The sequence below is a fragment of the Lepisosteus oculatus genome, chromosome 12, assembly GCF_040954835.1.
Source record: "Lepisosteus oculatus isolate fLepOcu1 chromosome 12, fLepOcu1.hap2, whole genome shotgun sequence".
Lineage (NCBI taxonomy): Eukaryota > Metazoa > Chordata > Actinopteri > Semionotiformes > Lepisosteidae > Lepisosteus > Lepisosteus oculatus.
In genome coordinates this window covers 32,906,157-32,920,634 of record NC_090707.1, presented here as the reverse complement: position 1 = coordinate 32,920,634, position 14,478 = coordinate 32,906,157, and the positions used below count along the sequence as shown (strand labels likewise).

Sequence of the window (14,478 nt, the reverse complement as noted above, 5' to 3'; positions counted from 1 at the left end):
TTATTATACTTTCATAGATTCAAAGAAGTACACTAGCAAAACAGATTAAATGAAGCAATTGTTTCACTAACGTCTAACGCACTTGGGGTGCTATCTATCAATCATCAAACAGTGCAAAGTTAGATTTGGTGTGCCAAATATGCAGATAGCACCCCAGGAATTAATCCCAGGGCCCCAGCACTGTGAAGCAGCAATGCTAACCACTCCCAATCACATCATTATCAGTGGCACAATATTCCCTTACAATGAAAAACGCTTGGAGGTCACTTGGAGGTTGCCAGATGGACAATATAAGAACCAAATAGATTACATCATCATAGGAGGAAGATGGAGAAGTCTGGACTGAAAACCTATTATTGATACAGGCAGAAACGGTTACCTAATCATTGCAAAAGTCAAGATCAAATGAAAGAAAACTAAAAGTCCAGGAGCAGCGATGAAATATGACAGCAAAATAGTTTTTCCTATGAACATGTTCTGCCAACTATCACTTCAGAACAGCATTCAAGACAGGGAGAAACAATGGGTTGATTTTAACAAAAGTGCACGAAAAGCATGTGACACACAGGCAAAAGAAGAAAGGGGAATAGATTAGTGACAGAACTTGGCAAGGGAACATACAGAAGGGGAAGGGATTGCAAGCAAAACTCAAAAGATGCCAAGCAGCAGCTTCTAAGCCATTAAAATGCCCAGTATAATCTGGTCAAGGATAATGCCAGAAATGACCACACAATGTGGGTAGAGAACAGTATCAAACCTGCAAAAGATGCACTTGTAACAATGGACATGGAAACACTCTACAGAACAATTCAAACCCATAGGAAATTGAAGGAGGAAGACCCTCCCAGTGCACAGTAAGGATGGGATAGTCATTGCTGACGGAAAACAGAACAGTTAAAGGAACACTCTGAGGAAAAGACCCAAGCCAACGCCTAATGGCAGTTAGCAACACCTGCTTAAAAGGGCAGCACATGGAAGTGAGACATAAACATGGGGTTGTTCAGCAAAGGTGAGAAAAACAATCAAGGTCTTGACAAACATGTGGAAGATAGAGGCAGTGCCAAAAAGAATGGGAATTAATCACAAACTTCACAAGCATAGTATTCAATTCTGAAGACCTACACTGCACCAGTTGGACGTCAATGGGGGGGGAGGGGTAGGAGAGAGAGGAGGAAACGTGTCACCATAGCCCTAGGCCTCAAGTATAACACAGGCAGAAGAGGCAGTGAGGGCTCTGAACTGATCCCAGTACCAACTGAAATCAGGTGCTACCTTGGACAGAGTGACAGTCAGTGAGTGACCAGAGAGGTTCCCTCCGGGGCAGAAGAAAGGAGGACTGGGGCAAGGGAACACCCTATCAAAGCCAACAGCCATATCACCTTGCAACTCACAGCTGACAGCCCACTGAAGCTCAGCAGGTGTGAGCCTGGTCAGTACCTAGATGGGAGACCTCCTGGGAAAAACTAAGATTGCTGCTGGAGGTGTTAGTGGGGCCAGCAGGGGGCGCTCACCCTGCCATCAGGAGTGACACCTGAAGAAGGCCCCACAGCAAAACATTGTGTTTCTTTTTTCTCCCGTTATGAGCATGGAATTACCTGTTCCTTTGCAGCCTACGCATGCTGACGCAGCTACCCACCTGAACTAATGTCAAATTACGCAATGCATAAATTAGAACTGACTTGAAATATGCTCAGTTTTGGTCACCATGCTACTAGAAAGAAATACTTCATGTGGGTTTAGAGACTGTACTTTTACAAAAAAAAAGAGCAGAGGGGTATCAATCATTTAAATTTTGTGGAAAATAGTTATGTAGCTTTTAATGCTATTATTGTAATTGATAAACGTTTTTTAAATGCCCCATGCTTTGGACAGGTTAGCAATACTACTTTAGATGGCTGGTGTTTCATTACAGGATTTTTTACACAGCAAAAAGATAGGGACCTTAACTATAAGTTCATAATGCCTACACGCTTTTACCCAATTTGAAGAAACCTAAAAATGAACTACTAATGAACTATTGAGGGACTACTGCATGTAATGCAGACATCTTTGAGATTACTGCTAGAATAAACCACTCTTCCTAGTGTTTATCAGAGTAAAGAGAAGGAGGAGGCATTCCACACCAGACTGTACATTGAGCAAATTTCAAAATTATTCAATTATTTGTCCATTGTTCAGACTCTCAGGAGAAAGATGAGTTATGTTCAACCCATATCAAAGTAAAGAATGTGTACTTAGTTTGAAAGCATTTTTTCCTACTCCTACTGAACGCCATACTGTATATCATTTAATGTTATGTCACAGGTCCATGTAACTGGAATAGGTATTTTCTACTAAAAATGCTTACATCTGTAAATGGTTTTCCACTGTTTTTAGGCACAAATGCATTCATCTATACACTGAATTCTTTCTTGGTTGCCGGTTAGAGTTTTTGTTCTAAAACTTATGCACCAATATATCACAATTTACTCCTAATATTTCATCATTTTGTCTGGGAAATTTTGTTCCTCGTTATATCAGGGATACAGTAATGACATTGCTAAAATAGATTCAAAACACAGCTTTTATGTCTGGCTTTTGGTCATTATTTTTATCAGTATTTTTATTCTAAAGTGCCCTGTGATTTGATTTTCACATGAAGGGCAACGCTGATGTCAGTGATTGCATTGGGCATTAGGCTTCATTTAAATTAAGATCAGAGGTCACACAATTTTTTAAAATTTTCACATTTTCTGTTTCTTAGGGGTGTGAATGCAATCGAAATATTGCAGTAGTTCTGCTTAAACGTTTTCTAAAATCTTTTATTTTTCTTGTTTTGAGATATAATGCTTGCTTTCTTGTTTTGCAGGCTACACAAATAAGTAATATAGGACCATGTACAATATAATCCTCGGACTTCTTGTGTTATGGGTGTGGGTTGACCTGCAGTTGTTACCTCCCACCTAACCACTTATGTTTGTTGATGGGGATATTTCTTTTTAATGACATTTTTATCAGAGTATCCAGGACAGACATCAACGGATGTTGAACAAATAACCAAAACCTTTGGCTCTAGGAGGCAGGATGTGAGATTCTGAGTGGGTGTGAGTGGATGTCTTTCTCTTTTTTTTTTGCCTTTTTTCATTGCACAGATGGGTTTGCAAGTGGATGCTTAAGCTGAATGTCATAAGCATGAATTTTTAGAAAATGATAATTGTAAATATTCAATCATTTTTGTTGCATTTTACTTGCATCTGGTTATATTACAGTAAATACCATTATGCTGATGTAACTATTTCATACTATCTTCTTAAATACTAGTTTTGTTCATAAGCGTCTTTGAAAATTGCAAACATTTATTCGCACATGTACATCACTATTGATGAATTATTAAGGTTATATTGATATATTATTATAAAAAATCTTTTTTTACCTTTTTAAGTGCAAAAGCTTTTATATTTTTTTAAGGTTTTGAAGTACTATACACTTTTGTATTGTGTGTCCTACACATAAAGATATCATCTTTCCAGTTTGTATTCATATTTTGTATTAATTTAATAAATTTACATCAGCACAGATGTATACAAATCTAATTGTCCCAGATCAAACAATGTCTTGCAAAGGAACCAAAGATCCAAATTCTTCAACAATATATTCAGGGAGTATTGTAGGGCTCTTCAAGTAAAAACAAATTCATATATGTATCTGATTTTGTATTCATTGACTGGAAAAGCTGCAGAATACATGGTCTTCAAGGGGTCAATAAACCATAGTCAGTTTTCTGAGAGTTTTATAAAAAGCTATCTTTATGACTTAAGCAGAAAGGAAATTCAAAAATTAAAAAAAGTCATTTCTTTTTTTAGCAGGAACCAGAGCCATAGTTGCATCTTCTGAAGTACTTCCTGTTTGCTAGTCCACTGAGGTAAATAAGGTCTCCTAGTCAGTTTTGCAGGTCTGCCAGTGAAAACTCTCTGCTTAGAATGCCGGACCCAGCCTGAAGGCTCAGATCAAGACCATACTGAGCTTGAAAAGGGTGACAGATAATGAGATCAACACGTCACAGAGAGCAGTCAGCAGCAGGAATCTTAGACATATAATGCGTCACCCACAAATGTCAATGTCATGCTCTTAGAGGACTGAAGACCTGTCACAAAGACACCCGTCCTTCTGCTATCCAACCAGAAAAAAGGTCCTAGTTCATAAACCTTCAGACAATTGTAATTCTCCCTGACTCCAGATGAAATGTCTTTTCAACACTGAATTACTCCTAGAATGGATATTTATGAAGAAAAATATACTGTACATGTGCACCTTTTGGTTTTCATTTTGAATTCCAATTCTAAAGGTTAGGGACTTGAGGCTTTAAGTTCTCCTAAGCTTATCGGGGTGATAGGGCACCAGATATTTTCAGTATTGTGTGGCACAGTGGTTAGCCTTGCTGCCTTGCAGAGCTGGGTTCCATTCCAGGGATGAAATTTGTTTGTTCTCCCCATGTTCCTGTAGGTTTCCTTCAAATGTACTGCTTTCCTCCCACAGTCCAAAGCCAGTAGGTTAATTGGCACTGGTGTGGGTGGGTGTCTGTGGTCTGCAATGAATTAGGCATCCCATTGATGTACTGTATATCCTGCCTTGTCAGTTTACTAATTGGATGGATATTTTCATTATGGTTGAACAGTGATAAAATAGCGTTTCTGTCAAGAGAGATATATAACATGGTCTCCAACAACCTTTGACACAATTGTTTGTTAGTGTATGGATATGCGAGCTCGCACGGGATCTTCTTGAACATCTCACAATTGCTGCTCTTTATCTCAGCCTATAACCCCCTCAGCTCTTTTCTGGCAGCTTACCAACTACGCCAGTGCATGTTTTGGGATGAGGTTCTACACCCACAGCAAAACACAAGCAAGAGGAATGATTTATTGTAACCCAGGATCTGAATTATAATAGACTTTATACAGGGGTTAAGTCATTACAAAGTATTTCCCACTTACAACAAACAAAGACCTCTTTGAATTTGAATATACAGTATGTTTTTTTCCTCATGTAATCCCTCAAAATTCACTTTTCCCATCTTTTGACAGCATGTGTCCAGTTTTGATTAAAACCTTTGAAAATAACAGAAGACAATCACAGAAGATTCTTCATATACTTATAGTACACTATATACTTCTTAATGCATTATTATGATTATATTGATCCTCACGGTATGGCACAAATGTTTCTGAACCAGAATCATTTTGAAGACAGTGCTACTACAGTTTAAGTTTATGTCGAATTAAAGTTACCAGAGTTAAATATATGTTAATTTCTAAACCTATAGTAATTGTTCATTTCTAAACCACCTATGGAAACTGTCTTTTTACCTTAAGGCTACGAGCTCTAGATACAAGGTTAAGCTGTTTAATTTACTGTAAAAACAACTCTATATGTGTCACTCAGGTGTATGTTACGATTTTAGAACTGCTGATGTATGGCACTATAGCATTCACCACTACAACACAACCAATACTCTCAGGGTCCGCTGCCACAATATCTCATGCATTAGTTCCCTCATCAGAGAGGATAAAGCATTTAATAGTGCTGTAGCCTTCATGTTCTCATGTTCTCAAGAACACATTTGCAACTGTCTTTGGGATGCAGGCCAAACTCTACAGACCTTCTGGGCTTTAAGGCTTCTGAGAATTTTTGACACTTTCACTGTTAGAAAAACTTCATGTCTCACTGTTCCACATCCTTGCTTATATCTGTCTCTGTCATTGTGTTTAACTTTTCACAGATGTGTAGTTGGACTCTTTAGCAGACACTGCTTATTAGCATTCATACACCTGGCAAGAGATAAATTATTTCTCTCCTTTTTGCCTTCTCTGCTCTGGAAATGCTAATATTGAAATGTTGTTAGTGACCGTCATATTACTGAGAACGTAAGCAGTCATTATTGTTAATATTACTAAAAATGATCCTTTTAGGTTTAAGTAAACTTCCGTAATCTTTATATTTTATTTATTATTATTTCTGCTAATCTGAGATTTTTGTTATTCTTGACTCTGGATAATTTCTTGGGAAGCTGAAACAGGCTTCACCCATTTTTGTACCATATCCATAACCTTATTTAGCTGATGCTCAGATGACTTTAATAGCACGGCATCTTTTTAGACACAGCACAACTACTTATTATATTACAAAAACTGTGACAGTTCGGTATCAGTTTCCTTATTGTCTATTGTGACTCATTTTCTGAAAATAGTCATATCTTATTGATCTAGTAACTGAAAATAAAGGAAAATATGTTCCTAGCCAAAAATACTGAACATACAGTAAGCATTTTTATGTGGTTAATGTGGTTAACACTGCTCTACTTACACACCACGAAAGAATTGATTACCTGAGTTTCCTTCATTTTGTGAAAACTGTAATAAATATGACAGCTTTACAATTTTCTTAAAAATGTAAAAAAAAATCTTTGTAAAGGGTAACGATTTCTTTTAAAAATCGTGGTTCATTATGTACACAGCGTATTTGATGGTTAATTCCTTGTAATACACGAGAACTAAAAGAAGTGAAACTTGCTGTAAAATGTCAAAAGCAGAATTCTCCACAATTTTAACAGCATCAGGTGTTTATTAAGCAGAGTGCTTGCCACCACAAAGCCCAGACCAGCATGAGAAGGATTCGGTCTCTGGCCTGCTTTCTCCAAATGGGCGAAATGTAACGTTTCACTGTGTGAGTCCCTCAAACATCACCAGCAGAGACAGCATCACCTGAAGGACCAGCGCTGGGAAACTCTGAGACAACGAAAGGGAACTAGCTGATGTAGGAAATGAGTATTTCACTCAGATGCTCATTAAGGCAGAGGACAAAAGCATGCCTTGAGCAGCATAAACACAAAGTTCTGTATTACACAAGATTAGCAAACAAGAGGCAGAGGTGTTTACCAGACACTCTGAGGATTAATAAATCTCCAGGGCCCTGTGTTATCCTACAAAGAAAACAAGCGATCATTTAGAAGCAACTGACAACTCTTCTAAGAGTCGTTCAAGAACATGAACACTGACTCAGTAGACTGAAATTCTGAAGGTCATTCCAACGTAGAGAAGGAGGTGGAAGCACAACTTACTGGAGACCATTGCATGTGGAAACTGCCACTTTGGAGTCGTCATTTCCCCTGATCTTACCATGGTAGTAGCAGTGTTCTCCACCCTGAAAACAGAATGAAAACTATTACTGAAGCTGCTCTAGGGGAAAAAAAAGAAAGCAAAGTCACATCACCATTCTGAATAATGAATAAGGTCGAAATGCCTTCCAAAAATCCTTTGAAAAGACATTTGTCCACAAACACAGGAACCCGTGCTAAATACACTGCATATTATCATCACACGCAAAACCAAATTGTTTTTTGGTATGAAATATTATCCCGACACAGGATATCTATTGCAGCTCAAAGAAAAACTAAAAGCATCAGAAATCTTATACTGCTGAGACACACTTCCACGATAAAGGTTATGGGATAAATCACAAACAACAGTGTCAATCATACAGTAGCTCACATTTGAAAAACTCTTAGTGTGATTAGAGAGAGACAATCATTGCATTCTTTTACAGTATACACATTAAAAAAGGTATACAATAGTCTACATTATTTTATTTGCCTGTATTTTATTGGCATTGCACTGTAATATGCACTCCGTGTGACACAACTGCAGCTGTTCTTGTTTAGACTGTAAAGTCAACAAAATTGTGCAGCACAAACAGCTTTGGAAAAGATGTCTTAAGGTCAATTAGCAATTGTGCAGAGGACTCAAATAAACATCATGTCATTATCAGAAATTCAAAGACAAAGGTAAAACACACAGGAATATCACTGATTTTATGTCTTTGATTCCTTCTTCTCGTTCAGACTTCAGATGTCTTAAAGGTTCTCTGGAAGACTAATTTAGTAAGGTAGAGTCATTTTGGTAATTAAGTAAAAAGTGAATTACAAAAAAAGAATGACTGAAAAAATGTCAAAGTGCTGCTTCTACCCTGATTGAAAGTGTAAATGCAGACACACCAAGCTTTTTATGAGCAGGAAGTAAATGAGTAGTGGTTTAATGTTACCTTTGAAGTGTTCTGCAATTTCATCACTACCCTCTATTTGTTTTCTTTCAAATACTTAGATCAAATAGCTTAATAATACCTCCAAAAATAAATAAAAGGAGACAACAAAAGGAACTGCAGGTATTTGACATGTACTGTAATTGTGCCTCAAAAACCCATTTACTGTATGTAACATACTCTTATATTTATATTCCTATGCCCAGAAAAAAAAAACTTTCAGGATACTATTAGACACTCTACAGGAATATTTAGCGGGATTCAAAATGCGTCATAAGGGATTTCTGCTGAGAAATGCAATCTTTCAATATTTCAAATAATTTCTGCTTTTATTACAGAGAATTTCTTTTTTCCGGGACTTCTGTGGGAGGAATGACATTTTAGGTGTGTGGGGACTTTAAAACTTTCCACTGACCTCACTTTTAACAGCGAACTCCAACTAACCTCTCTGCTAGTACGTCTAAAAAGCCTTAACTCAGCACAATATGCACTATTTTTTAAAAACTTCCTCTTATTGCTTCCTGTCAAAGAAATATTGGCTTATACCAACATTAAACAGATATAGACAGTTTTATGTAGGGGTAGATTTATGTAGGGTTGGCTAGTGTCAATTGTGATGTAATTATTGACTAGATAAAACTCAAACTAGTGTTAAAATGGATTAGGTGAACAACAATGGACATTACTGGCAATGGAAGCATAAAATAGAGTTAGTGAACTTTGTCTTTTTATTTTCTATTCTATTTTTCTTATTTTGTTGTGTTAAGGGACAGTTACAGATATTGATATTATTACAGCCTTTAATGAAATAATGAAATAAATCCCCTTGAAATACAGCCAATAAAGAAAAAAATCCCCTTGTTTGCATCACTGTGCTCTATAAACCCTCACAGAGCCACTGATATCACCTTTTCCCACCCACCTGATCACAAATCCCGGGAAACTTAATTAATTCAACCATAATTACAACGTATTCTAACACATCACATCACTTACAGGAATATGTATGAATATTCGATGGATTAAGGACCGGGAAGTTTTGGTTTGAAAGCTGTGTCGCATAACCTCCCTACCCATCCGAAGCCGCACCCCCTGCCCTTCCCAGTACATAGTTCCCAGATCTGTGAGGGAGCGCTGCAGGAAGAGATGAGCTCCTCTGGCTGCCTGCAGAAAGCCACATTGTGCCGAGTCAGCAGCACGCTGCTATAGCAAGCCCACCTCATGACTCAGCAGCTCTCGTCTGCTTGCACTGCTGGAAGGTAGGGAGTGCCAGCACTCTCTCATCACTTACATTGCCTTGTGTGCAGCCCCCCAGTATAAAACATTTTCACCTTTACACCAATTTTCCCCTCTGATAAACAAAACCCATCATTATACACCTACCTTACAACAACAGTTGTGGAATCAAGCACTGGATATGAAATGGAAATGTAGTCCTGTATGTACCAAATCCTTGCAATATATAATAATAATAATATTAATATTAATAATAAACTTTATTTTATATAGCACCTTTAAAGGTGGCTTCTCAAAGAGCTTTACAGGATGACAACAATAAATAAGAAGAATACACAAGATAAAACACAATTACAATATACAGAGGAGACTGTGGATGGTGGTACTAAGAAAAGCAGAGGGGTGAAGAATGGAACCAGTTCAAAGGCTCTTCTGAAGAAGAGGGTTTTGAGTCTGGATTTAAAGGAGTTTAGAGAAAGTGACTCTCTGATATCCTTGGGGAGAGAGTTCCAGACCTTGGGGGCATAACAGGAGAAGGCCCTGTCGCCCATACAATGTAGACGGGCTTGGGGGACAGTAAGGAGAGCACAATTAGAAGAGCGAAGGTTGAGAGGTGGGGAGCAGGGTGATAATAGTTCAGACAGGTACTGCGGTGCCAAGCCATGCAGAGCCTTATAGGTGAGCATGAGGATTTTAAAGTCTACACGGAATTTGACCGGAAGCCAGTGCAAGGACTCCAGGATAGGAGATCTGCACTAGACACTTGCAAGCAAAAATAATACATTATAATGTATCAGATTAAAATGAATCCACCTCTGATTTCAAGATAAATCTGTTGTATTTACTGAATTAAAAAAAAAACATATAATGCTAAAGCATCAAAAGAGAAATATTATCTTTTTATCTAACAGATTCTACCTCTTCTTGAATGACCTGCTGTGCTGATATCATAGAGAACTGCGACAATTCTGCACGGCCTTCTTGTCCACAGTTCCCTCAGTCGTGCAGTCACCAGTCACGCCAGGCATTTCTGGATGTCACACAAGCGGAACACATATCTCACGGCACGCATACGCAATAACACTTTGGCCATTCCGATTATCCACAGTGTTTTGTGCTTGTCCTGCAATGTCACGTATCGCCACTGCTGCAGAAGGAGCCTTATTAGTTATCTGGGCAAAGCAGAAGGAAAACTGTTTCAGGGAACATGTCAGAGTAGTGAGAATCAAAGACTGTCCATTTTCTATGAGAGGCATGGAACAGTATCCCATGAGCATCTATAACCTGGTTAATAAAATGCATCTCAGGTGTCCTAATGGAGTTTATAACAGAGGTTCGGGAAAGAGGTGAGATCCTAATCTCGCAAACTTCTCCTCACCTATGTATACTAATCTCACACCCACCCACCTCACACATTATCCACAAGGCTAGGCAGTTATTCCCTCAGACAGGCGAGTCACACTAACACTCTCTACATATTAAGCCCCTCTGTCTCGTTAAGATCCAAACAAGCTATCAAACTTTATTTCTTCCAACAGCAGAAACCAACGCAACTAAACTGTGACTTTCACAACAGATCCCCTGTCGATCAGCACTGTTCATGTCTGTCAACAAAATGCCATTCTCCTGGTAACAGTTTTGAAGTGGTTCGTTTCTTTAGAGGCTCAGTATATATGCCATTTGTTATGGCATTTGCCATGATGTTACTTCCTGTGACATGGTAACACTGTATATTTAGAAAGGTGTTTCTCAAAATAATATATAATGATGTGCATGTTAAGTTCTGTTTATGAGTCATTTTTAGTGTTAGTTTAACATTTCCAATGTGCTGCTTAGCTGCATTACATCATCTTCTTGTACAGTAACTGAACTATTCAACTATTATTAAACCAGTTTAAATGCAGGTGATGTAGAGGAGTGTTTTTCATACAATACCGTAAAATAGGAACCCATACAGAGTGTACAGTTCCTGTTTTTAAAAAAATGATCAGTCTTCTTAAAAGCCTGGGGTAAAACACACAGGAGCCAAATTCAGAAATATTCTTTTACTAAAGTAATATACTGTACAATGTTAAATATCTAATATCTATATATTTGAATAACAAATAATCTGGGTAACAAAAAAACTGAGTAACAAATCATTGATGCGCACTCAGTTATCGCGTGATCCTTAATCCTTTGAACTATCGGATCGCAAGCTGCTTTTTTCATGTACTGGTTCTTTACTTAGCTAGTTGTAACATACAAATATACATATTTATAATATACATATGTTTATACCATATGTTTTGACTTTTCTAAAGGGAATAGAAAATATTTGATTCACTTCTAACTGAATCACACATTTCAGTGTCATTAAATCTTGGATAAACAGTTCATTTTATTGTTCTAATCACCAGAAAAACAAAATTATTTTTTTCTATAATTTCTTGCATAATAGCCATATGTGTAGATAACAGTTTCCCATAACAACTCTTACTGTATGTATGTACATTGTTTGAATTAATTTTGAGGAGCACACTATATTATTCTTGTATAGGAACAAGTAATGGGTTTATTCCATGCTGAAAAAAAGAAGAAAGAAAACGCAACGTTTCGGCCGTGGAGCCTTCTTCAGGTGTGAGGGAACATATATATTCTTGTATATGTGATTGTCTTGTATTATAAGGACACTAAGAGTCCATTTGTTTAAGGATTTATTTGGAATTGTGTATAAACCTTTATAATATCGGTGGAATGTGGAATGTGGGATCATTAACAGTTTATTTTGTTCATTTTAGTTAGATGTTTCAAGGAAACAAAAATAAAGTCCTCTAATTATAGTGCATAGTTTATCACGGTGTGTTATTTTTAATCCATTCAACAGACAGGTACAGACAAACACACTGATGACTGCTCTTTGAAATTTGAGGCTACAAATGACAGGCCTGCTGTTCAAACACTGTCAATACCGATAATAAACATCGACTGTGAACCACTCAGTGGGAGCTTGGCTTTTTTGAGCTATTATTATGCTGAGACATCCTCACATTTCAGACACAGACATGGAAAGAGCCTTAGAAATACAACAGCCCTTCCACAACTAACCAAATCAGTCTGTCTGTTTTGCAATATTTGTCTTTAAAAATGTTCCGTTTTGTTCAAAGTAAAACATGTTTTTTACATGATCCTGTAGCACAGATCACATTTAACTTGGAGAGCCTCTGGCCCCTAGATATAAGATATAAGTTGTAAAAAAAAAAGGCAGGTGTGAGCCTGGTCAGTACCTGGATGGGAGACCTCTGGGGAAAAACTAAGGTTGCTGCTGGAAGAGGTGTTAGTGGGGCCAGCAGGGGGCCCTCAACCTGCGGTCCATGTGGGTCCTAATGCCCCAGTATAGTGATGGGAACACTGTACTGTAAACAGGCACCGTCCTTCAGATAAGACGTAAAACCGAGGTCCTGACTCTCTGTGGTCATTAAAAATCCCAATCCCAATATTCCCATTGGCCCTTACCAATAATGGCCTCCTAATAATCCCCATCTATGAATTGGCTTCATCACTCTGCTCTCCTCCCCACTAATAGCTGGTGTGTGGTGAGCGTTCTGGCGCACTATGGCTGCCGTCGCATCATCCAGGTGGATGCTGCACATTGGTGGTGGTGGAGGGGAGTCCCCATTACCTGTAAAGTGCTTTGAGTGGTGTGTCCAGAAAAGTGCTATATAAGTGTAAGCAGTTATTATTATAATCATTATTAATTTTTAAATGGGATTAGTGTGCCTTACAAGCATGTCTTGCACACAAGTGCCTTTCAAAAGTACTTACAAAACTCGCAGGTTTCACAAATCAGTGCTGTAAAGCTTGCAGCTATGTCAGTTTGAAGAAGCAATTAATATTTGTTATATACTCAACAAACAACATACTCCACACAATCAAAACAAAGACAAAAAAGAAAGAAGTTAACAGATAATAAATATGAAAGAGCAAGGGGACAGTCAGGTTCCCATATGTATTTAAACCCTTTGCTGTGGCAAACGTAAAATAATTCAGGTGCATGAAATTACCCCCCAAATGAACCTCACAACTAGATGAATGGCCTCTGTGTGTAATAATAGTCGTTAAGCATGATTTCAGAGTAAATACACCTGTCTCTGGAAGGTCCTTCAGTCAGGTAGTCATTTTAAGCAAAGGTTCAACCGTGAAGACCACAAAGCTTTCGAAGCAACTCAAAAGATGTAGTTTATAAAGGCACAGATCAGGAGAAATGAAATATTTAAAATACCCTTAATATCTCTTGGAACATAGTGATGTTGCTCATTAAGAAGCAGAAGGCACCCAGACTCTGCCTAGATCTGGTTTTCCCTCTAAACCAAGCAGCTGGGCAAGGAGGCTACTGGGTATGGATGAAACTGTGAGGCCAGGGGCAACTTTGACTGAACGAGCACGTTCAACAGTCACATAGCTGGCCACTGTGTGGCAGAGTGGATCTCAAATCTCACATGGAGTTTGCAACAGAGGATTTAAGTGCTACTGCAAAACATGTGGCAAAATCTTTTGAGGTCAGCCAAGACCATATTTTGGAGCTTTGTGGTCTAAATGCAAAGTGACGCAAGCCCAATATAATTAATCACTTCTCCCAAGCACAGCCCTGATAACATTGTTATATTTCTGCTGCGCATCAGCAGGGACTGGAAAGCCTGTCACCAGGACTGATGGGATCATAGGTGGAAGGCAAAGAACAGCTTCAGACCAAAAACCTGCATAAAAATTAATCTTTTCAACAGGACAATGACAGAAAAGCACGGGGCTAAAACAACACTGGAATGGGTGGAGAATAAGAAAGCGAACGTCCTTCAACGGCCCGGTCAGAGAACGGATTTGAAACCTATTGAGAACGTGTGGGGGAAAAAGATGATATTCATAAGCGGTTGAGAGAGCTTGAGCAAATCTACCAAAAACATGGGCAAAAACTACACCAAACAGACGTGCAATGTCGGTAGAGATGTTCACGTACAGTAGCAACTGGGGCAGTAACTGAGTTCACAGGTCTGAATACGTGGGCCATCAACATATTTTAGGGTTTTTTCTCTTTAGTTTTGATTGACGTTTACTGTAAGTTACCTTACCCTCAGAATCTTCAAACTGAGCATTCAACTTTGGAACAGCGTATTGTTTAAAAGTTGTGAAGGC

General features: G+C 38.3%; 1 protein-coding gene across 6 annotated transcripts in view; it reads right to left on the bottom strand.

The window, feature by feature from the left end:
- Window positions 1-14,478, bottom strand: part of adam23a (ADAM metallopeptidase domain 23a) — a 106,455-nt gene that overhangs the window by 55,232 nt on the left and 36,745 nt on the right. For all 6 annotated transcript variants that reach the window (XM_069196382.1, XM_069196384.1, XM_069196381.1 and 3 more), the window contains exon 5: window positions 7,097-7,179. In XM_069196382.1, coding sequence (XP_069052483.1) covers window positions 7,097-7,179 — 83 coding nt within the window. The remainder of the gene's footprint in view (window positions 1-7,096; window positions 7,180-14,478) is intronic.